Source organism: Bombina bombina, chromosome 4 (assembly GCF_027579735.1).
Source record: "Bombina bombina isolate aBomBom1 chromosome 4, aBomBom1.pri, whole genome shotgun sequence".
Taxonomy (NCBI): Eukaryota; Metazoa; Chordata; class Amphibia; order Anura; family Bombinatoridae; genus Bombina; species Bombina bombina.
The window spans coordinates 1,064,230,197-1,064,255,732 of NC_069502.1; the positions used below are offsets into that span (position 1 = coordinate 1,064,230,197).

General features: G+C 34.2%; 1 protein-coding gene across 4 annotated transcripts in view; it reads left to right on the forward strand.

Moving 5' to 3' along the window:
* Nucleotides 1-25,536, forward strand: part of NRXN1 (neurexin 1) — a 2,027,363-nt gene that overhangs the window by 1,169,149 nt on the left and 832,678 nt on the right. For all 4 annotated transcript variants that reach the window (XM_053712207.1, XM_053712206.1, XM_053712209.1 and 1 more), the window contains one exon: nucleotides 693-883. In XM_053712207.1, the coding sequence (XP_053568182.1) occupies nucleotides 693-883 (191 nt within the window). The remainder of the gene's footprint in view (nucleotides 1-692; nucleotides 884-25,536) is intronic.

Consider the following 25,536-nt stretch of genomic DNA (forward strand, 5'->3'; position numbering starts at 1 on the left):
CATTTTTTTAATGCAAGAAAGAGAAGGTGACATTAATGTCCCTTTTAAGACAACTTATTCTATATGGAATAATAAGCACTTTTCAAAATATTTATTGTAAAAAATATATATTGTTTCCTGCCTGACCTCTATCGGTAAATTAAAGCTTTGAAGAACGTTACTATAACAACTTGTCTTATTACCTTACTGGATTTTAAAGAGACACAAAACATCTTATAATTACAAGACATTTTTGTTGGCTTTCTATGATGTCGATCATTTTTAAAACAATTTATTATTGTGTTTTTTTTTCATGTGTTTCTTATTAACCAAACTCCTCCCACCAATTTTTTTTATGTATTTTTTTTTTGGAGGAGCCAATCTGGGCTTAAGTCTGAAGACAACAAGGCTAGTTCCAATCATAATGATATAGTATAAAGTGCATTGTTTTGCAGTTATCAGTTATAGTCAATTAGTGAAATATAGGTATATCAGGGCTAGCCTTGAAAAGTCTGCAGTGTGTATTTCAAATTTTGAGAATTGAAAATTCCACAATCTTCAGAGCAAAATTACTTGAAAACAAATATATAGTGAAGAGTTATTTTACTATGCATAACTAAACATGTAATATAAAAATGTGTTTACTATCCGTTTACATTTATTTAACATAATGTGATTATTATAAATATTTCTTCCTGTAATTTATTTTGCAGATATTTGCATTATGTTTTTGACTTGGGTAATGGTGCAAATCTCATTAAAGGAAGTTCTAACAAGCCTTTAAATGACCATCAGTGGCATAATGTGATGATATCAAGGGACACCAGTAACCTTCATACTGTAAAAATTGATACAAAAATCACCACCCAAAGCACCGCAGGAGCCAGAAATCTAGATCTTAAAAGTAAGTATTTATTTGCAATTGTCCAAAACATATAGTAGAAAGTTTGATGGAATTCAGTGTGGTTCATTCACTAACATATTTCTAAAGCCTCATTGTTGTTTCATGTTCATCATCTCCACTCTGTCCAGTTCCAACTTTTTTACATTGAGCTTATTCACTAAAGTTCACACAGCTTTTGGGGTTTCTTTCTTGCACAACGTGTCCGTGAATAGGAGGAGGGGATTAAACATTTAAACCACAGTAATAACTAGGAGTAGAGAAAATTGTGTGCCGCAGTTGCAGCCTATAATATTAACAACTCAATAATCAAAAACATGGTGGCATGGGAAAAAAATGCAAATTATTTTTGGGGGGGGGCTTTCATGTAGAATTCTATTGTAATTGATGTGTTTTTTGTTCACGCCAAGAATTCTGCATAGTTAGATAAACAGCTCTGAAGCTCAAATTTGCCTGTCTAAATTTTTTTTGAGTCACATTGTAGTACTGTTGAGCCTTCTTAGATAATGTTGCCATAGTAGAGACCTAGATCATCGGGCCTAAGTATTAAAAAAGGAGTGTGTGTATATATATATATATATATATATATATATATATATATATATATATATATATTTATATACTGTACACACACACATACACACATATATATATATATATATATATATATATGTTTGCTCCCCTAAGAAGTAATATTAATAAAATAATTTTGTAAGGTGTGCAGTAACATTTGTGTGTGTGTATATATATATATATATATATATATATATATATAAATTTGTGTTTTGCATAGCAGAACATTATTTAATATTAGAAAACATTACACTGCTCCAACCCGGCTACTTCAAAATGAAACCCAACTTATTCTTAATGACACCCGTTTAGCAACATAATCTGTGGGGAAAAAAAATGTTTCCATATTTTTACATATGGTGATAATGTATCTTGAAATTTCAGGGATCAAATCAAATGACACTCAATAGTGCATATACACTAACATGTATATGACACTATTAATAGTAATTTGATTCTCTGAACAAGGGGAATAAATTACTGAAACATCAAAATAAATTATCACCATATGTAAAACTCTTGTGAGTACAGATTTACAGTATATAACATAGACAAAAGGAAATAGAGGCTCTTATATTTTAGGTATTTTAAAAATGCAACATCAGTAAATAGTTTTTTGTTAGGTTATTGTAGTTAGTAAAAGCAATGTTTCTATATCATTTCAATAAACATAGAATAATTACTTGGAAAGAACAATATTTGATGCTATTCTGCCTGAGATATACATTTGTTACACAGTACGTGCATGGAGCTTTCTTACCACTAGATGGTAGTAAAATAATGTTACATAAACTATGATGCACAAAAATAACAGTGAGCTTCAAACACGTCAACACCCAGTGATTTTTTGAGTGCTGCAAGCATTTGGAATCAGACTCGTATGCACATTGTTTCAAGGTCCTTTGAAAATGTGTGGCAATTTTTTTATTTTTCTATTATTTTTTTTTAATCAATTGGTTTGTTCAGTTTCTCTTAGGCACACAAAGCAGGACCTTGAAATGATTATGTAAGTGTACTGCAACTCTCAGTCACTTTATGCAAGCAAGGATCAAAATATTCCACCTCATGTGTCAGCTTGATACTATAAAAAATACACTAAAGTGAAGAAGTATTTTTTTCTTAATAGTGTGGGGCTCTTAATTCATACAATGTGAACATAAATATTCATTGACATAAATCTTTCATTCACATTCTCACTGATACACACAAGTTCTTTAAGAGACTGGGTCTGAAAGCTTTTCAGTCTATACAAGCCCTATTCTTCCCTTTAAAAAAAAGAAAAGGAAAACAATTGCAGAGTACTGGTAATGCCTTTAATGACTACACAGAACCAACCTTTCTCTACATAAATAGATAAGTACAGTATAAGCAAAAAACATTCCTGGCTGTGGCTTTGGTTGAGTCGCTATATCTGCCACAGAAAACATGACAATTACGTTAAATGCAATTAGAATATAATTCATGTTTAATGTCAAAGTGACATGAAAGTTATTTTATTTTCCATCTAAAGAAAGCATTTGAAACTCTATCTCAGTGATGAACTTGTCAGGTGTTAAGCACAAATTGGCCATTTTCCTCTTAGTCACGACTATGCAAGATGTAATTGCTTTTGTATAGTTTGTAGTTAGTGGGAGGAACTGATATTTACATATGTATATTTAATTGATATTCGTCCAGAGCTACGGAATTTTGTGGCAATATGCAAATAAATGATATTATTATTAACAATATTATTAATAATAATAATATAGGTGATATCTTGTACAGCTAATGTGATCTATAGAAACCGACTTCAACATAAAAAAATGGCATTTAGCAAACCAGTTATTGCAATCTATCTTTTTTATTTCATAATCGCATTTGTCATGGTAGAGAGTTTAGTATCTACCATTCTGTCTTGTTTGTTTAAAAGTGTGATCTTCTTACAGTTGTACAAATGCAGCAAAAAAAAAGACCTGTTCTGCACAGTGAGAGTGAGGACTGAAAAAAATATTAAAATATAAAAAGTTAACAAATATTATCATTGGGCAAACATGCAACATATATGCATCATGCCTATATTCAAATGGAATCCACATTCTTTATTGCTTCTCGGGATGGATTTGGATTGCAAAAGTTTAATTTTACACATACAACTGATATTTTCCTTAGACACTATATAAAGGGATTAGGTTTCAGGTATACTTTCACACTTCTTTGCCTGCTGTTTGTGCCTGTACATCTACTTTTATGAGCTGTTCATTTTGGCCAAAGTTAAATTTAGCCACCAATCAGCAAGCACTCTCTAGGAGCTGAACCAAAAATGGCTTAGATTCTTGCTTTATAAATTAACACCTAGATTACACGTTTTGCATTGGGACTTGTAAAGCTGAAAATATGGCATTTTCAGCGTTAAAACAGCACCGCAGCTATTACAAGTGTTGTCGGTATAAGTGTACCACACACCTTTTAGCCTGTAACGCAACGACTGTCCCGCACACATAAAAATTACATTTTGTTCATGGGATTCCCATAGCGCCAGTATTACGAGTTTTGCGCTCTGGCTAAAAGTGAGCATTACAGCCTAAAACTACAAGATCCGTAACGCCATCTAAAGTCAGTAGTTATGAGTTTTACGCTACAAAGCTGTTACATAAAACTCATAACTAAAGTTAAGAAATAATATAGGGGGTGCCCTTGTAAAATAGTATGTATTTGAGATGTGAGAAATACAAAAATAAACAGTGTACTATTCAGAGGATTAGTGTATTCAGGTTAATAAAACTCTATATCCATAAGTGGGTGTTGAGACCTATGCATATATGTAAGCACATATATATATATATATATATATATATATATATATATATATATATATATATATATATACATACATATATAATATATATATATATATATTCTTATACCACAAAAAATAGCACAGGTGTATAAAATAATACTGATATGTCTAATGGGATTTAGAGTGCTAGATATAACGCATTAATGAACAGATATATAAATATGATAAACGAATATATAATTACTATCCCTGTCTCAAAAAACAAAGTGATACAATGTTAAAACATTAGTTCAAAGTTATAGATTAATATTCTTCAGTATCTAACACAAGTCAAATCTCATCTAGAGTTAATAATGTCCAAACTGGATAGATGGTGGTGCAGGTCTAGACAGCTATCTGTAGGGGATCAAGGCCACGATCCAGAGTCAGTAATCTGCAGACAATATAGAAACACAGAAGCGCCACATGGCCCAATATTGTTTGATACAAGTAAAGGTAGTATATATGATGGATACACTCACATTTAGTGCAGCACCCCTAGTGGTGCAGAAGAGGCGGTCTGGGATCAATTAGCAGTCACCCAGAAGACTGACCTACAATGGGTATCCAGTAGGTATTCAACACTCTGCAGGAAATGATAAGAGTGCCTATATGGCCTAGTATTGTCTGTACAGGCAGATAGAGATATAGTAGTTATATATATATATTGCACTCACATTTGGTAGAGCACCTTCTGTGGTGCAAACAGGGCAGGCTGGGATCAATACAGCCACCCAGCAGACTTGTATCAGGCAATCTGGAACTCCCAAAGGACCACAGGTGGATAAATGACCAATAAAAATAGTAAAAATAATCCGGCAGCAAGTGGTATATAAAAACTTACTTTATTTAAAACAATAATAAAAGCAACGCGTTTCTCAGCCAACTAGTGGCTGTTTCATCAGGCTTAACAAAATGAATACTATACCCTTGCTATATATACACTAGACTACCCTAAGTAATGAACTGCACCTGAGTTAGGTGTTAATCAATTAGAGAATCATGTGAATAAATTATCCAATCAAATGGCTATGCCAAATGACCTCACAGTGTAAACAAGCATTTGGTGTCAGAGCTGTACCACTTAGAAAAGAATGTTAACAGCACGAATCATAATCATTATTTAAACATTATTCAAACATTCTTACTAATACACATTAGATCTAATAAAGTATAACAGTCAAAAAACTATTTTTGTATTAAGACCGTTTGTACAGGCCCTTTTTTCAGTGTATAAGTGACTATTACACATAACAACCTTTTCCCCATTCATAGTATAAAACAATTAATACTAGTGTCTTAACAGTATGATGTAATTGCCTATTATCCGTATATTTGTACAGGAAAGATACTGCTTAGTAGTTTACAATGACATATTTTGTATATTCCGTGATAGAACCATAGATAAATACCTTTAAATAAGTATATTCCTAACATGTAACCCTTAGATCGTTATGATGATGTTCCAGTTTCACTTACTAAAGTTGTGTATAACGAGCTCAGAGTTTGTTACAATGATAGCGTGGTGGGCGGGTAGCTCCAATCTATACTTACGGCTTGTGTGTTAGTCTAATGATGTTGGGGGAATCCTGATGACGTTCTCTAAAATAATAGGTGCCATGCAAGTGGTGTTGATAGGCTAACAAATGTGTGCATCCTATTGGTGGGCGGGCTAAGGGTGAACCAGTCTAGGTTGTCTCCATAACAACTATTATATTAATGAGTAGCCCATACAAGATAAAATACATGGATCTTAATGACCGCTATCATAGGTCATATTCACCTGTATGTAATACGCTGGATTGTGCATACGTATATAGGTTGTCTGTGAATAAGGTTGTGGTGATAATATTTGATACTAAAAATATTGGTATAAAGTAATAAACTATTCGTTACTACGATAAATACACCTATATCATGTCTGTTTTCACAATACTACAATGTGTGATAATGACAGTTATACTATCAAATCAACAGGCTATTACATATAGCGGTGTCTAGATAAGTGTGGAAATGTAATATGAGTTATAATATACTAAAGCTATGAAGACTGAAGTGTATTTAAGTGATGTTATATATTAAGAACATGACCAGTGTTGGTGATGTGTGAGAATATAGATTCTCATGTGATAACACGAGGTGTGAGTGGAATGGCAATATACCCCTAGTTAAATTGACTCTAGAGGAAAATTCCCAATGTGATGAGTATGTTAATCCAAAACTACAATACATACAAATATGATAGTGGAATGTCGTCATCAGAAGTGACAAATCCATCCTAAGTGATAGAAATATTATTTCCTTGTTATGATCAACTGCAGTATTGGTCTATATCTAATTTGAGAAGATAATAGAACTGTAGAAAGTATAAAAGTGCTCTATTATGATCTATGTGTAAATTTCTTATAACTAAAGACCTTATTAAAAGTGAAGACGTGGTAAAACCTGCTATAATAGCAAGTATTGTGGTACGCAGAGTACCCATAATATCTTAACAATCTTATGTGATAGATAAGTGTAGGATAAGTGTGGTAATATTATAATCACATCTTGTTAGTGTGTGTATAAAAAATATATTATCTGGGTACGATCAAGCTGTCAGTTATCCAAGGTAGTAGTGGGTGAGTAACCGTTTCCAATTGGTATAGAAAGTGACAGGTCATAGTAACTATGTGTTATATCTCACTTTTGATATAGTATGATATATTAGTCTGTAAGTGTAGTGATCTAAATTAGTGATGTGTGAATGAGTCTGAGACAATATATAAATGTGTGGGTGGGAGGGGGTAAGGGTCAAGAAGTGAATATAACTAATAATTAAAGAGCAGAAGGTATCTAAGTGTCTGTGAGGAGCAATCTATTAATAAATGTAGGTTTCTTCAAACTGATAATAATGTTACGTGAGTATTAACAGTTGGAACCTAGCATATAGGAAAGCTAGTGTGGTGTAGGGATGACAGTAGTCATTAGGTTTCAGGTATACTTTCACACTTCTTTGCCTGCTGTTGGTGCCTGTACATCTACTTTTATGAGCTGTTCATTTTGGCCAAAGTTACATTTAGCCACCCATCAGCAAGCACACTCCAGGTGCTGAACCAAAAATGGTCTGGCTCCTAAGCTTAATCGGGAGCGGCAGATTAGGGGTTAATAACTGTAGGCAGGCGTTGGTGATGTTGGGGTCAGCAGATTAGGGGGGTTTATGTTAGGGTATTAGGTTTAAAATGTAGTTTATCTTCCACATAGACATCAATGGGGCTGCATTACGGAGCTTTTGTTTCCGAGATTGCAGGTGTTAGACTTTATTTTTGCCGGCTCCCCCATTGATGTCTATGGGGAAAGCGTGCACGAGCACATCAAACACAGCGCTTGTTTTGGGAGAGGTATGGAGCTTAAAATCTCCATATCGCCCGCACAAGCAGTGTTTTTTTAAACTTGTAATAGCAGCGCTATAGGGAATTAAATAACGCCACTTATATAGTGCTCAAAACTTGTAATCCAGGTGTAAGATAGCAAGAGGATTAAGAAAAATTGATCATTCACAGACAAATAAACAAGTGCTGTCCATGTTTCTGGCTGGCTCCTTAGCTTAGATGCCTTCTTTTTCAAATAAAGATAACAAGAGAACAAAGAAAAAATAATAATAGGAGTAAATTAGAAAGTTGCTTAAAATTACATGCTCTATCTGAATCATGAAAGAAAGAAAAAATGGGTTTAGTTTCCCTTTATGAACTTTAAGGTGCACTTAGTCTAGAAGTCTAGGGGGTGATTCATTCTGCCATTAATATGCTACATTATAAACATCCACCTATGCTAAATCCCTAAGACTAAAAAAATAAAAAAATAAATAACTATATGCAGTGATATATAAAATAGCCTCTTTTTTTACATTGAGTAACAAGAATTGGTTATGAGGGAGTTTGAAATTGTTTTTGTATAAATTGATAAAGTGCCCAAAATTATATTACAACTATGATCAAAATACTTATCTCCCTCTATGTCTAAGTCATCCTAGGTAACCGTTATATTTATTTGTCAGATGGAGTGGTTTTCTCTTTTGCTAAATATTGTACACAAATACTAAAATGGTGTACCCTCTAGTTGAATGTTTATAAAAACAGCATTTTACATGAATCATTCTTGGTTGATTATTTACCAAATTTCGGGCCAAGATACAAGTAGCGCGCCATTTAGCTCTTTCTCTCACATGCAAAAACCGCCAGAAGTAAAGTTTTAATATGCAAATTACAAGTTGAAAGTAAAATGTTTGTGTATGAGTGAAAGCCAATGCTCACTAACTTGAGGACTTCAGCTATCGCGACCGCATTAACTTCTCTCCATAGGCTGTGATGGAGTGCAAACTTAAAACAAAAGCATTAACACTTATCACTTGCGTGTTAACCCGACAACATGTTACACCAATTGTGCTATGAATTTTTTACATTCCACTGTTATTCAGATAGGATAAAATGTTCTATTTATTTTTAAATAGATATTTCTATATAAATCTAATGTATTAACACTTTCCTCTATGTGAAGAAAATTGTAATGTAAAATATGTACATTAAATACACAGTAAAACACATTATTAAATATTAAAATGGATTAAATGATTGTTTTTGTTTGAAGGTATTTGAGTGGAAATGTTTTCAAAGTGTGTGTGTATGTATATATATATATATATATATATATATATATATACACACATATAATATTATATACTGTTTATTAATGTAACATAGACAAATTAAATCACAATGCACTAAAATCTAACATGCTTATTAAAGAGCAGCATTTACAAACATCAAAAATACATTTTTGTGCCTAAATATAATGTTAAATAAAAACAGTTTAACATGTAATTGAAACCAGTACTACAGTATTGGGGTTGAACAATCCAAGTGTGACAAAACTTCAGTACAGGAACATGAGTTTTTAAAACAAAACAAAACAAATACATACAAAAAGAGTTGACTTCAATATGCCTTAAAGTGTGGAGTATTGAAATTTAAAGTGATGGTTAATTTTATATGTTTGAAAATCAAGTCTGGAATCTAAGTGATATTTTAGAGGTACTTTAATTGATTAATTCTAATGAAGATGTGTTGTAACTTACCTTTTAATCTAGCCATTCTAATACCCTGCACCCTGACCACCCACTTCAAAATTCCGACTTTTTTTGTGAGCTAATGGTTGAACTGTTCTCCAATCAGAGCTTCAGCTGTATGGCACTTTTTTGTAGCTAGAGCACTGACTGGAGAACGATTCAAACCTTTAGCTCACAAAAAAATATGAGCTTTGAAGTGGTGTCCAGAGCATGGGGTATTAGAGGGTCATTGCTAGATTAAAAAGTAAATTAACACATCTTTATTAGAGGTGATCAATTCAAGCCCCTTAAAAATATTGCTTAAAGTCTGGACCTAATTTTAACACAGGTAAAGTTTCCTTAACTTAAGACTTGGTTACAATAAGTTACCTTAACTTTAAGACACAAATATAAAGCTAGGAATCCAGAGTTTTCAGTTATTACTTACTTGGTCAGACTCACTAAAATGATAGCATTTTGCAATAAAATCTGGAGTTGGACACCACCATCATAAATTTAAACAAAAATTAATTTGTTCAGTATTTCAGCCATATCCTTGCCCAAGAGTAGAAAACTAATACAATGCTGTAGAAAGTTATCTTTTTTCATGCATTTATGAAATAATATCTTATCTCCATGCACCAAGCAGATTTCATGCACTGAGTCATAATTTATATAAAAAATAACATGAACTTCTATTCTCGGAAAATTACATTAGAACAAACTCTGGTTTAAAAAACTAACTTACACATTTTCTCAACAGAATTTCAAATTTGAGGTTTGATAAATGGTTACCACAAATTCATAATAATACAGAAATCACCATAATTGACTGACAATTTGTTCTTAGTAGTCTTTATATTATCCATTTTTGTAGTTATTTCTTTTTCATTCTTGAGTTCATTTTATAGGTATGAGTACCTTATATTTGTACTTGAATGTGACTGCATGTTGAAGAGCACAAGAAGTGTCCAACAATATTATCTGCCTTTACCACTATACAAATAGGAGCCTTTGATTTATACATTTTTAGTATAAATGGAAAAATCTAATACATTAGATTTAAAAGATAGATAGATAGATAGATAGATAGATAGATAGATGATAGATAGATAGATAGATAGATAGATAGATAGATAGATAGAAAGATAGACAATAAACAGATAGATAGATAGATAGATAGATAATAGACGTAAGATAGAAAGATAGATAGATAGATAGATAGATAGATAGAAAGATAGACAATAAACAGATAGATAGATAGATATATAGATAATAGACATAAGATAGATAGATAGATAGATAGATAGATAGATAGATAGATAGAAAATCCACATCTGGATGCCTTAAAAATTTGGACTGACAAATGTATGATATTTTTTACAATACTTTTGTTACATGTTAAATGTAAATTAATAAAACAAGATAAAAGTAAAATAATTTAAAAAGGAGACCATTACTATTGAAAAATAAAATGTGCAAACAATGGTTCTAGCAATGGTTATAGTAGAAAAATAACTCCTTTAAATGTAATGCCTAGGTTGCATTTGATTAGACATCTCCCTGAGAGAACTTTATTGACAGGAGAGAGGAATGCTGTGCAGAAGTAATGATAACCTCATGTCAAACCCATACATAACTCTTCAAATCTCTAAATCCTGGGATTGTGAAATGTAAGTGCTCACAAAGGGGTGATGTCATCCATTCACATTCTGCTGTGTCTGAAATTACTGAAATATGGTTATGCATCTTCTCATAGCGCAGATGCCTGAAAACAATATGAGCATTTAAACTAATGTATTATTGAATGTTTAACATTTTTACTGAAACCTTAAATTACATTCACTGAAAATATATTTAAAAATAAATAAAAATCAAACAAAGATATTCTTTATAAATCAGTAGGTATTAATCCCCTGGCTGCAATAGTGTTTTCTATTACAGTAGACTTTTATCATCCTGTCCATTTAAAACATTGGAAACATTTGAAATCATCTTTTTTTCCCCTTAACAGAAGAAAGACGTTAACCCTGTTGGAAATCTATATTAAATAATGCAATCAACAAATTTCCTTCGGCCAATGACCTTTCTTTATAGAGCATTTCAATCTTTTTTTAAACTTGCAAGATACTTATCATTCACTCCTTATAAACCTATTCCATACCATAGGCAATTTTTTTTTGCAACATTGTTTTTACTACATAAGCCAAACAGAATGAAGGGCTACCTTTTACTTCCAAAACCTCTGAATGCATATGTCTAATAACAACTGATACTGGTTAAAGTGATGGTAAATCCAAGCATTTAACAAATACTAGGATTTACCATCACTAAAAATCAAGGGGAGTTTCATTCATCAACCATGCAAAAAACGGTGCTAAACTCACCCTTTCTGTGCTGTTGCACAGCTCTAAATTCAGCAGCTATGGCCACCTACTGCACAATGATCTCCTTCAAAGAGGTGATGCTTGCATCTCTGAACCAATAGCGGTGCATGTCAACTGACAGGTTTCTGTATTAAACTCTTGGATTTACCATCACTTTAAGCAAAAAATATGTGTGGCTCCTGAAAACAATAAAATTTGAAATGACATTAATCATAAATAATAGTTCTGGATGACTGAATTGATCAACTAGTATTTCTCAGACATATTGACTTGGATGTTTTGTCACCATTTGAACAGGTTCAAGAAGCATGTATTTAACAGAGAAACATATGATGTTATTCATACCAAAATCATGATATGTCATGGTTGAAAAAAGGCAGTTGTCCAAATATTCAACATCTGTAGCAGAGAAAAATGCATATACTCTGATGCAATTTTGATTTAATTATTCTTTCTAAGGGGGTAGATCACAATCTGAGGTTAAAGATGTTAGTACTGTTAGTGACAATCATGACAATGCAAGTGTGATTTAGAATCAAATTTTTACTGTAAGAGATTATTACATGCCATTTGTAGATGCTGGGGTCCAGATGTGACTATTTAAGTATGCCCACCATGCCAAGATACAAACGTCATTCAGATAGTTAATAGGTGAAATGTAATTCATAGCAACTAAATAATTGCAAGCACACTCAAATTATTTCTTAGTTGCAAAAAATCCCCAACATCGCTAGCGTTAGGGTTTAGGGTTCTGCTGGTATTACAAGTTAAAAAAAAAACATTATTTTGTGCTAGCTGTAGCCCAGAGATTGCACAACTCTCTAGCAGAGTTTTCCCATGTGTGTGCATGTGTTCCCCCATAGAAAAATTATGGAGAAAAATAAATTGAAAAGAAAAAATACCTTCCGCCCTACTCGCGTAAACTACCTCGCATTTTCACCTTCCCCATGGAAGTCAATGAAGAAAAAAAATGAACACCCTACCATGAGCCCCTTGCCTAATAACCCCTAATCCGCCATCCCCCACATCGTACCTAAATAAACAGTTAACCCCTAAACCACCATCCTCCACATCACAAACACTAAATAAAAGTATTAACCCCTAAACCGTCACTCACCCACATTGTAAACTACATAAATAAACTGTTAAACTCTAAACCGCCATTCCCCATATCTGAAAGTACTTAAATAAACTATTAACCCCTAAACCGCCATCCCCCACATTGTAAACACTAAATTAAAGTATTAAGCCCTAAACCGCCATATCCCCACATCGCAAACTACATAAATAAACTGTTAACATACTGCCACCCCCACATCTCAAAGTTATAAACTAAAATCTATACCCCTGACGTCACACCCCCTCACTTAACCCACATTCAAATACCGATAACTATACTAAAATAAATTCTAAAATTACATTTCAAAAAATAAAAAATAAAAAACCTGCCATTTAAATTTTTTTATAAAACCTTACCATTTAAAAAAATAAAAAACAAAATGACCAAACAATAATACCCCTTAAAAAACATGCCAAAATAAAAAATATATATATTTTTGTGCAAAAAACCCACCCTAACTACTTAACATTACAAGCCCTACCCCTCCAACCCCCAAAATAAAAATAAAAACATAACTAAAAAATCCTAAACTACTCATTGCATTTGGATGGGCATTGCTCTTTTGCTGCCCAAAAATAAAAAAACAAAACACTATTCCAAAATTACAGAATTAAATCCTATGGTTTATATGGATCTCTAGTGTCTGCAAAAATAGGCATTGTTTTAAAAAATAACATTTACTGGAATCCACTCTATTACCATATTGAATAATCTTATTCACTTTGGATAGATTCTTCCTTAATGTTTCTGATTTCTTGGATAGCCTTATAATTATTCTCATTGGTGTAAGAGAAGCCGGGAATTATTTTATCTAATTAACCAGAGTTTGTAATTTAGAAATATCTTCCTTAAAAAAAAAAGAACATCAAAACACTAATCTGGATACATGCACTGAATCCATGTTCATATTTAAATAAATAGGGAATAGACTGTAGATTCATTATCATAACAAGCTTTGCATAAACTCATTTAGTGATTATTTTTGTCCAGTGGTATTATTAGGTGTTATTTTGCAGATAAACTTTGTCTATTTCATCATACACATTGACTTGTGCAACTTCACACCCATATATCAGTTCTAAATCTGGTTCAAATTATCATCGTATTATGAATTCAGTTAATGTAAAATTGAAGATCTAGTATGTGTTAAAGTATTCAACATAAATTAACAGTATATTCTAAATGTATAAATAGAAAAATATGCTTGGAGGCATGTTTATTTATCTTTTCTGCTAAAAATGAATTTCTAATGCAATAATAATTATAGGATCAAATGTGTTAGCGCATGTATGTTTGCATAGCCAATGCTAGCTAAGAAGAAGGTTCATTACAATCTAGTCAATCATGTTTTTAAGGTTGTTTTTCAGCTCTATGTTTTTTTGACATCAGAATAATCACAATGCAAACTATCACATTATTCTAATATTTGAAAAATATCAGATCGGATATTGTAAAGTCACCCATAAGATGCAAGAACAGTATCAACTTTCACAATCCACCCAACCTACAGATCGATTGATAATGGATAAAGAAAAACAATATTGGCCACTGATCTGTTCGTGCTTGGACCCAAATAACAAGCTAATGATGCCCATTCCAACTACAGCAATGTCCCTTTTTAATGACAATCAAATTGTACAAAATAGCAAACTATACTGAACATTTTTTTACCTTCAATTAAATGTAAAAAAAAAACAAAAAACTACAAGATATTGACAATTCAAAATTGTTAAAAATATTTATACCAATGTATAACTATCAGTAACTGATATAAGAAAAAGGATTTTATAAATTTTTTTAAAAATTACACTATCCAAATTCAACACACAGACTCCATTAACTCCAGTCCACAATAAATGGAATCACTCACTGATAGGCACCATGTTTTTTTTTGTTTGAGGTTTGGATATTTGTCATGCACTTGTATTTTCTCATATATTGACTTGTGTTAATAAGTCATTTAAAGTGCAGTTATGGAAATGGAGGTCTAATATTGTGGGAGTTATTAAGTTGAACTGTGATCTTTTTTAAAATTAAACTAAAATAATGGCTTATCCTGTCTGTTCTGTATCAAATGGGAATTTCAGGAAAACTGAAAATGTGGCTTATGTTCTTAACCCCCCCCCCCCCCAACAAAGGGGCTAAAAACATAATTAACATTCCATTTGGGTGCAACAAGCATTTAATTTCCCCAGAAGAACATTGTTTTTAAGCAGGACATTACCTATGTGTTTAAACCGCTTCCAAATGTGGTCAGTAATGCAAAAAAGTACATGCTCCCACAAATTTTAGCTTTTTTGAAATAGGATGTCACTTTACAGTTCTCCTTTCTTTACAAGTTTTTCATCCCTCTACAATTGACTGCTGGTAAACAAAAATGTATGTTTTTGTCTTATTGCCACTATGAACTTTTGGGATGTTACCAATAAGCAATAAATCTGTCTTTTTTTGGATTACATGCAAATAAATGCAGGTAGTAATGTTCCAGATCAGTGGATTGGAACGCACACTGTTAATGGTCATTGCCATTATTTACTGACCATCTTGCATAGTTACATCTTAAGTCTATAGTAAAAAAAATAATAATGACTCCTGTTACGTATCTTATGTGGACAGCTCTATTAAATGGCCTAGGCAGAGATCCAATATCATGATGACCTTCAACTCTTTTTATTGAGAAGAATTCAGAACATCATAATCTTAAACCCTCATTGGTGTAGGCAGCTCCCGAAAAAAATATTTTGTTCAGCAAAAAACAATGCACGTATGTTCTGTTTTGCACAGATAATCATCTTTTTTGTCTCACAACATGCACTCTATGATTTTGGAAAGTGTTCTGACTCTTCAACAATCTTCCATTTTCATTAGGACAGTTATAAAATATAAAAATAGACAGGATTCTAGTTTACATAAGCAAACACTGCTCAGCAACTGATGCTAGATTACTGTTGCCATGTGTTTGCCTAATGACTAACTAATCTGTAAAAATGAGGTCTTGGTGTATGGGCTGTGAACTCCTTTAAATATATCATTTAACTGATTATATTGATTTAAGTAAAGATAAAATTAAGTAAAGATTCATAATAGTTGCCACCTTGCAATGTATGATACCTAAATATGCTTATACCAAGTATCACTGGTCGGTTGTAAAAGAAACAATGTACATGTGGGGTATCAAGTGCTAAATCATATGAAGCAAATGTGCGGGGGGTGAATGCTAAAATCAAAGGAAAAAAACATAACAAGGATGGAATAAAAAGAAGATAAATACTGATATTTTAAGTTACAACTCAATAAGTGTTGTACCTACCTCTGTCTAGGTGCTCTTCTTTCATAAAGACCAGCAAGCTGTAAACTAGTCTATCTTAATATTCCTATTCAACAGCCAATAGTTTACTGTTTAATCTTATCATGCCAAGTGTCAGAGTTATCATTCAGCAAAATGTCAAACTTATGCTCCTTAAAGTTAGTGATCTCAGATCTAATTGTGGCTAATATAACAACTCACCCCTCAATAACAAGTAGCACAATGTCTAAAGAGCACCCTTTTAGCAAAAAATTATATAGTGGGCAAATTTCTGATTCTGAAACCGCTGAGAATAAGTCATTTTCTCTTTTTCTCAGCATAAGTAATTGTAAAAATAAAGAATTGGTAGACTCACCAGTTTCACTAGCCTCAAACAATATTTTAGCAGTGTCTTCTTCAGTAATGGAAAATGGTTTAATACCCTCACTTTAATTAGCAGTAGACCACAAGGTTGCAGGTATACCAATATCCTCCATGTAGGAAGTGAAAAACCCAGTTTAAACCCCCAAAAGAATAGTTGTATCAGACTAATTTGATCCCGAATAGGGTGAATATAAAATATTTCAGTGTAACAGGAAAATAACTTAGATGAGAAGATATGGGGAAACACAAATTAATCTATTTTGTGCCTTTTCTAAATGTCTGGTTTCTACTGCACTGTCATACAGTTCTTTTACACATGTATATTGACCTTTTTTTTTTTTTTTTAAATACGTGGCTAGTATACTCTTTACTCATATGTTTGCAACCCCCTACATCTGATTATTTATATTTTAAGGTTTCATTGCCTTTTTAGTTTATTCTCTACTTGATGCTTTATAAATAAAGTATAATAATGCTTTGACCTATTAGTATATAGTTATAATGTTCCTCACATACATAGTGTTATCTATCCATTCATTTCCCCTCGGAGATTGTCTATGCTTGTCCTACCCATTTAGAATTTCCAATTGTTATCCATTATGTAGTTGACCCAATTATTATCTTCATCTCTCCTGATTGACATTCACACTCAACATCCGTTGCCCAATAGTGATCCATGTTTATTTCCCCAATACGCAAGTGACCTCCATACTCTTGCCGGGTGACGGATAGTCTTATATCTGCTATTATTACTCAGTTTGATTATGCTTTTACATGTTTTTGTCTCATAGTTTTGGCATTTATCTCATTATTCCATCCGTCTTATGTTTACTTCATTTGAATGTGGCCCCCCGTGCAAATACTACATATGATTGAGCGCATTTAACCCCTGATACACCAATATTCATTGTATCCTTCACAAATGACCAGTGATGCTTTATCAAACATGGTAAGGTGACAACTTTTATGAATATTTACTTCTGATGAGGCAATAAATCATTTTACAACTTCATATGATAAAATGTCCAGTGTTACAGTTCTTGTATATCCAGTATCCTCTTTATTTTGTTTCCTGTTTTGTATATATTATACATTGACCTTTATATCTCAAATGATTATAGTCATTTTTATGTTTATATACTATAGTAGCTCATTTCTTGTGAGGGGAGGGGTTTCCGGGCTTTATATTGCTGCTGTGCACTGTGTTCTGGTGTATATATACATATATATATATATATATATATATATATATATATATATATATATATATATATATATATATACATATATATATATATATATATATATACACAGTATATATATATATATGTAACAAAGGTAAATGCACTCTCAGGACTTCCACAAATTTCTTTATTGGAACGTTTTCGGGGTTCACAACCCCTTCATCAGCATAAACTTACAAGCAAAACTCAAACAATTTATAGTGCTTCAACAAATCACTCACCAAACAGGTGTTGCTCCAAAGTGTGCCAAATATCGAGTGTGGAACGCATCTTGCGTTCCACAGTGATAAAGCCTACCGGAAGTGATGTTATCTCACTTCCGGTTTCGCGGCTACATAGTATTAAGTATACAGGCTATTTTATGACAATTCCTCATACATTATGTCGTCTAAATGTGTATTAAATAAAAGGTGACACAAACTGAAATATATTTGAAAAACTACATTAGATCGCCTTAATGCTATTCCTAATCGGCTGATCAAGTGCCTTTGTGTATACAAATCTCCATGGCAACTGTAACCATGGTTATGATAAACAAGCATTAATCGTGTCTTAACACTGTGATCAGTTGCATAGTGCAGCCCACTAACATCTCATATTGTGACAGAAAGTGATAATCATACTTAATCACATTTAAGTGTTATTTAAAAGCAATATTATATATACACAGATAAGTACAGGAATAAATTTATATACAAAAAGTGGGGATTTTTGCTGAACTTGTTATCAATTGATGAAATGATGTTAAATGACTTTAGAAATTCAGAAATTCAATTGGCACTTTTCCTGGCTGTGCACCTTCAGTACCTATTTCTGATGTTGTATAAATTGGTAATGTATTAGGACCAATTGGGAGAAAAATTATTTCACATCACCAAAATGGTATATATATATGTACCCAAATACTTCTGTACTGCATTTATGGCCACATACTACAAAGCCCACTAAAGATATTCACCTAATTTAGCAGTGAAATATCAAGGAGATTAACAAGCATGTATAGAGAGGGAAGTATGTGCTTCTATCTACAATCAACATCCAAAGGTGGAGGTATATCCCATTATATCGCTGGGAGGTGCCTTATTATATCATATCGGACAATATGGAGTGATGTGTAGGTATAGATATTGTATACATCTGGTGTAAATTCATCATTATCACACTTATAGACAAAGATAAATTTGACCAACTTATAAATAACCAATTATGATCAAACAGACCTATACTGAGTTGCCCAATGACCCCACTATGAGGTTTAAAGCACAACTGGATGCTCTGATCCAGATGGGCTTTGAACAGGGCTGCTTGTCCGAACATATTCATGACTTCTGCTCCACCTCTTATCCAAAAATACCTATCCTATATTCCATTCCCAAGATACACAAAACGTTGGACCACCCACCAGGCCGGCCCATTGTGTCGGCAAGGGATTCGCTGACACAACCGGTAGCCCAACTGGTGGATATACTACTACAACCTGTAGTAAAGGAAATAAAGTCATACATCATGGATACAGGGGACTTCATTCGCAAAATACGGACTGTTGACGTCCAGCATGATGACTTATTGGTCTGTCTGGACGTCAACAGTCTGTATACCATTATTCCCCATACCGAGGGTCTCAAAGCTGTACAGGAACATATCACTAACAACCCTCTTTATGAAGGTCCACCGGTTGAATATTTCCTCTCTCTGATTGAATACTGTTTGTATAAAAATTACTTTAGATTTGAAAGTAAGTTTTATTTGCAGACAGCTGGTACGGCCATGGGATCCTCCATGGCCCCCGCATATGCCAACATATACATGTCTCAATTTGAAAATCTATATCTATGGAACTCTACCAATTCAGCAGTGATCTGATATTATAGATATATTGACGACATCTTTATGGTATGGCGGGGGACCATGGAGAACCTCCAAACTTGGTTTGAAAGTTACAACATGGCCACCAGTAATGTAAAATTCAAGATGACTGTTGATAGACAGACTATCAACTTCCTGGACTTGACGGTCTTTAAAAATGCACAACAATTGGGTACCACTCTATATCATAAACAAACTGACCATAATTCTATATTGAGAGCAGATAGCTGTCACCCCCCTGCCCTTCTAGAGGGCATAGTCAAGTCTCAGTTTATAAGAACAATGAGAAACAATTCAGATGTATGCACTGGGGTCTCCCAACTGACAGGAGTGGGAGAGAGATTCCGTGAAAGGGGGTAAAAATCATCGATTATCCAAAACACCATGACCACAGTATCTACACTCACCCAAAATGAACTGATTAAGCCCACACCGAAGAGAGACATGAGCAATAAGTTGATTATGTCTACAACATTCACCCCAGCCACAAAGAATACGGGACAAACTTTACATCAGCACTGGCCCATAATGGCATCTGATCCAAAATTAACATTTACCCAACAGCTACAACCTATGGTGGGATTCAGGAGGGGTACTAACCTTAAGGACCTCTTAATGCGAACAGATCAGAAATCTAGTTACACCACTGGGGCTACAATCAATATCAAAGGATCATTTAGGTGCTTAGGTTGCACAACATGCAACGGCCTGGTCAGTACCAAAACCTTTCATCACCCACATACAAATAGGAGATATGTGATTAAACATTCCATTACGTGTACTACTACACACATAGTATACCTCCTTTTTTGTCCATGCTCGTGCTTCTATGTGGGTAAAACCACAGGCACTTACGTGAACGAATGGCAAACCACAGGCATGCAATAAGATCTGCACTGAAACAGGGAGAGTCCGAACAACCTGTGGCACGCCACTGTGCCAAGCAAGGCCACTCTGTTTCCTCGATACGCTACATCCTCATTGACCACATACCCCCATTGGATCGGGGAGGGGACAGGAGCAAGATAATGCTTAAACGTGAAGCTCAGTGGATCTTCAAACTTGGAACTATCCATCCTGGTGGATTAAACACCACCCCAGATTTTAAAAATCTTATTTGATCACACAAGGCAGTGCTACACACTTGGGGTATAACCCAGGGTCATTGTGGCTACGTGTAGCTTCCAGCCCCATTGCTCTCACGAGTAATGAAGGCTGGTCGCTTACGACACACCACAATGGGGGTGATTGCCCTCATCTGGGTTGTGAAAGCCTGGTCCCTGAGGCATAATTACCTTCCTATGCACCTTAGACCTTGAATTGCGAAGCCATTGAATTACCTCTGAATGTGAGGGAGTAACAAGATGGACAATCTTTGTTTGATCATACTTGGTTATTTATAAGTTGGTCAAATGTATCTTTGTCTATAAGTGTGATAATGATGAATTTACACCAGATGTATACAATATCTATACCTACACATCACTCCATATTGTCCGATATGATATAATAAGGCACCTCCCAGCGATATAATGGGATATACCTCCACCTTTGGATGTTCATTGTAGATAGAAGCACGTACTTCCCTCTCTATACATGCTTGTTAATCTCCTTGATATTTCACTGCTAAATTAGGTGAATATCTTTAGTGGGCTTTGTAGTATGTGGCCATAAATGCAGTACAGAAGTATTTGGGTACATATATATACCATTTTGGTGATGTGAAATAATTTTTCTCCCAATTGGTCCTAATACATTACCAATTTATACAACATCAGAAATAGGTACTGAAGGCGCACAGCCAGGAAAAGTGCCAATTGAATTTCTGAATTTCTAAAGTCATTTAACATAATTTCATCAATTGATAACAAGTTCAGCAAAAATCCCCACTTTTTGTATATAAATTTATTCCTGTACTTATCTGTGTATATATAATATTGCTTTTAAATAACACTTAAATGTGATTAAGTATGATTATCACTTTCTGTCACAATATGAGATGTTAGTGGGCTGCACTATGCAACTGATCACAGTGTTGAGACACGATTAATGCTTGTTTATCATAACCATGGCTACAGTTGCCATGGAGATTTGTATACACAAAGGCACTTGATCAGCCGATTAGGAATAGCATTACGGCGATCTAATGTAGTTTTTCAAATATATTTCAGTTTGTGTCATCTTTTATTTAATACACATTTAGACGACATAATGTATGAGGAATTGTCATAAAATAGCCTGTATACTTAATACTATGTAGCCGCGAAACTGGAAGTGAGATAACATCACTTCCGGTAGGCTTTATCACTGTGGAACGCAAGATGCGTTCCACACTCGATATTTGGCGCACTTTGGAGCAACACCTGTTTGGTGAGTGATTTGTTGAAGCACTATAAATTGTTTGAGTTTTGCTTGTAAGTTTATGCTGATGAAGGGGTTGTGAACCCCGAAAAGGTTCCAATAAAGAAATTTGTGGAAGTCCTGAGAGTGCATTTACCTTTGTTACATATGCTATTTATATCTGCACCCAGGCTGCTGTCTCTTGGTGGGCTGATCTGGAAACTGCTTGGATATATATATATATATATATATATATATATATATATATATATATATATATATATATATATATTTATATATAGTGGAAGAAGTGAGAGGGCACTCACAGGTCTTATCCAAAAATATTTATTTTTATTTATGTATTTCACAACATAGCAAAGTCGACATTTCGGCTTTTCTAGACAGCCTTTTTCAAAACAATCTTACGCCTACATTTAGAGGGGTGCGTTAGCTACGCGTGTTTTTTTCCCCCCGCACCTTTTAAACAACGCTGGTATTGAGAGTTCTCTGAAGGGCTGCGTTAGGCTCCAAAAAGGGAGCGTACAGGCATATTTACTGCCACTTCAACCCTCAATACCAGCATTGCTTACGGACAAAGCCAGCTTAAAAAACGTGCTCGTGCACGATTCCCCCATAGGAAACAATGGGGCAGTTTGAGCTGAAAAAAACCTAACACCTGCAAAAAAGCAGCGTTCAGCTCCTAACACAGCCCCATTGTTTCCTATGGGGAAACACTTCCTAAGTCTGCACCTAACACCCTAACATGAACCCCGAGTCTAAACACCCCTAACCTTACCCTTATTAACCCCTAATCTGCCCCCCCCCCCCAACGTCGCCGCTACCTACCTACACTTATTAACCCCTAATCTGCGGACCGGACCTCGCCGCCACTATAATAAATGTATTAACCCCTAAACCGCCTCACTTCCGCCTCAAAAACCCTATAATAAATAGTTTTAACCCCTAATCTGCCCTCCCTAACATCGCTGACACCTAACTTCAAGTATTAACCCCTAATCTGCCGACCGGACCTCACCGCTACTCTAATAAATGTATTAACCCCTAAAGCTAAGTCTAACCCTAACCCTAACACCCCCCCTAAGTTAAATATAATTTAAATCTAACAAAATAAAATAAATCTTATTAAATAAATTATTCCTATTTAAAGCTAAATACTTACCTGTAAAATAAACCCTAATATAGCTACAATATAAATAATAATTACATTGTAGCTATTTTAGGATTAATATTTATTTTACAGGCAACTTTGCATTTATTTTAACCAGGTACAATAGCTATTAAATAGTTAATAACTATTTAATAGCTACCTAGTTAAAATAATTACAAAATTACCAGTAAAAAAATCCTAACCCAAGTTACAATTAACCCTAACACTACACTATCAATAAATTAATTAAATAAACTACCTACAATTATCCACAATTAAATCATCTAAACTAAATTACAAAAAAACAAACACTAAATTACAAAAAATAAAAAAAGATTACAAGAATTTTAAACTAATTACACCTACTCCAAGCCCCCTAAAAAATAACAAAGCCCCTCAAAATATAAAAAATGTCCTACCCTATTCTAAAATAAAAAGTTTACAGCTCTTTTACCTTACCAGCCCTTAAAAGGGCCTTTTGCGGGGCATGCCCTAAAGAAAACAGCTCTTTTGCATTTAAATAAACATACAATACCCCCCAACATTACAACCCATCACCCACATACCCCTAATCTAACCCACCCAAACCCCCCTTAAAAAACACTAAGCCCCTGAAGATCTCCCTACCTTATCTTCACCACGCCGGGTATCACCTATCCATCCAGAAGAGGCTCCGAAGTCTTCATCCTATCCGGCAAGAAGAGGTCCAGAAGAGGCTCCGAAGTCTTCATCCTATCCGGCAAGAAGAGGACATCCGGACTGGCAAACATCTTCATACAAGAGGCATCTTCTATCTTCATCCATCCGACGAGGAGCGGCTCCATCTTCAAGACCTCCGGCGTGGAACATCCTCTTCTCCCGACGACTAGACAACGAATGAAGGTTCCTTTAAGGGACATCATCCAAGATGGCGTCCCTCGAATTCCAATTGGCTGATAGGATTCTATGAGCCAATCGGAATTAAGGTAGGAAAAATCTGATTGGCTGATTGAATCAGCCAATCAGATTCAAGTTCAATCGGATTGGCTGATCCAATCAGCCAATCAGATTGAGCTTGCATTCTATTGGCTGTTCCGATTTATTTTATTTTGTTAGATTTAAATTATATTTAACTTAGGGGGGTGTTAGTGTTAGGGTTAGACTTAGCTTTAGGGGTTAATACATTTATTAGAGTAGCGGTGAGGTCCGGTCGGCAGATTAGGGGTTAATACTTGAAGTTAGGTGTCAGCGATGTTAGGGAGGGCAGATTAGGGGTTAATACTATTTATTATAGGGTTTTTGAGGCGGGAGTGAGGCGGTTTAGGGGTTAATACATTTATTATAGTGGCGGCGAGGTCCGGTCAGCAGATTAGGGGTTAATAAGTGTAGGTAGGTAGCGGCGACGTTGGGGGGGCAGATTAGGGGTTAATAAATATTATGTAGGTGTCAGCGATGTTAGGGGCAGCAGATTAGGGGTACATAGGGATAATGTAGGTTGCGGCGGTGTACGGTCGGCAGATTAGGGGTTAAAAAATTTAATTATAGTGGCGGCGATGTGGGGGGACCTCGGTTTAGGGGTACATAGGTAGTTTATGGGTGTTAGTGTACTTTAGAGCACAGTAGTTAAGAGCTGTATGAACCGGCGTTAGCCCATAAAGCTCTTAACTCCTGACTTTTTTCTGCGGCTGGAGTTTTGTCGTTAGAGTTCTATCGCTCACTTCAGCCAAGACTCTAAATTCCAGCGTTAGAAAGATCCCATTGAAAAGATAGGATACGCAATTGACGTAAGGGGATCTGCGGTATGGAAAAGTTGCGGGTGGAAAGTGAGCGTTAGAACCTTTCCTGACTGACTCTAAATACCAGCGGGCGGCCAAAACCAGCGTTAGGACCCCCTAACGCTGGTTTGGACGGCTAACGCAGAACTCTAAATCTAGGCATTACTGTTTAGAACATAGTGGCTGAAAACGCCATGATTTAGGATACAAGGATACAGCCAAAACGTCAACTTTACTATGTTGTGAAATACATAAATAAAAAGAAATATTTTTGTATAAGACCTGTGAGTGCCCTCCCACTTCTTCCACTGCATATCCTGATTTGAGAAGTCACCTGGGCAATTCATTGATGAAAGACTAGTGAGTGTATGTCTCTTTTGGATGATAAATATATATATATATATATATATATATATATATATATATATATATATATATATATATATATATATACTGTATGTATGTATCTATCTATACAGCATGTATGCAGTAACATGAGTGCCCTATCTTCTCGACATAACTGTGTATATATATATATATATATATATATATATATATACAGAATATGTGTGTGTGTGTTTATGTATATATATACATATATATATATATATATATATATATATATATATATAT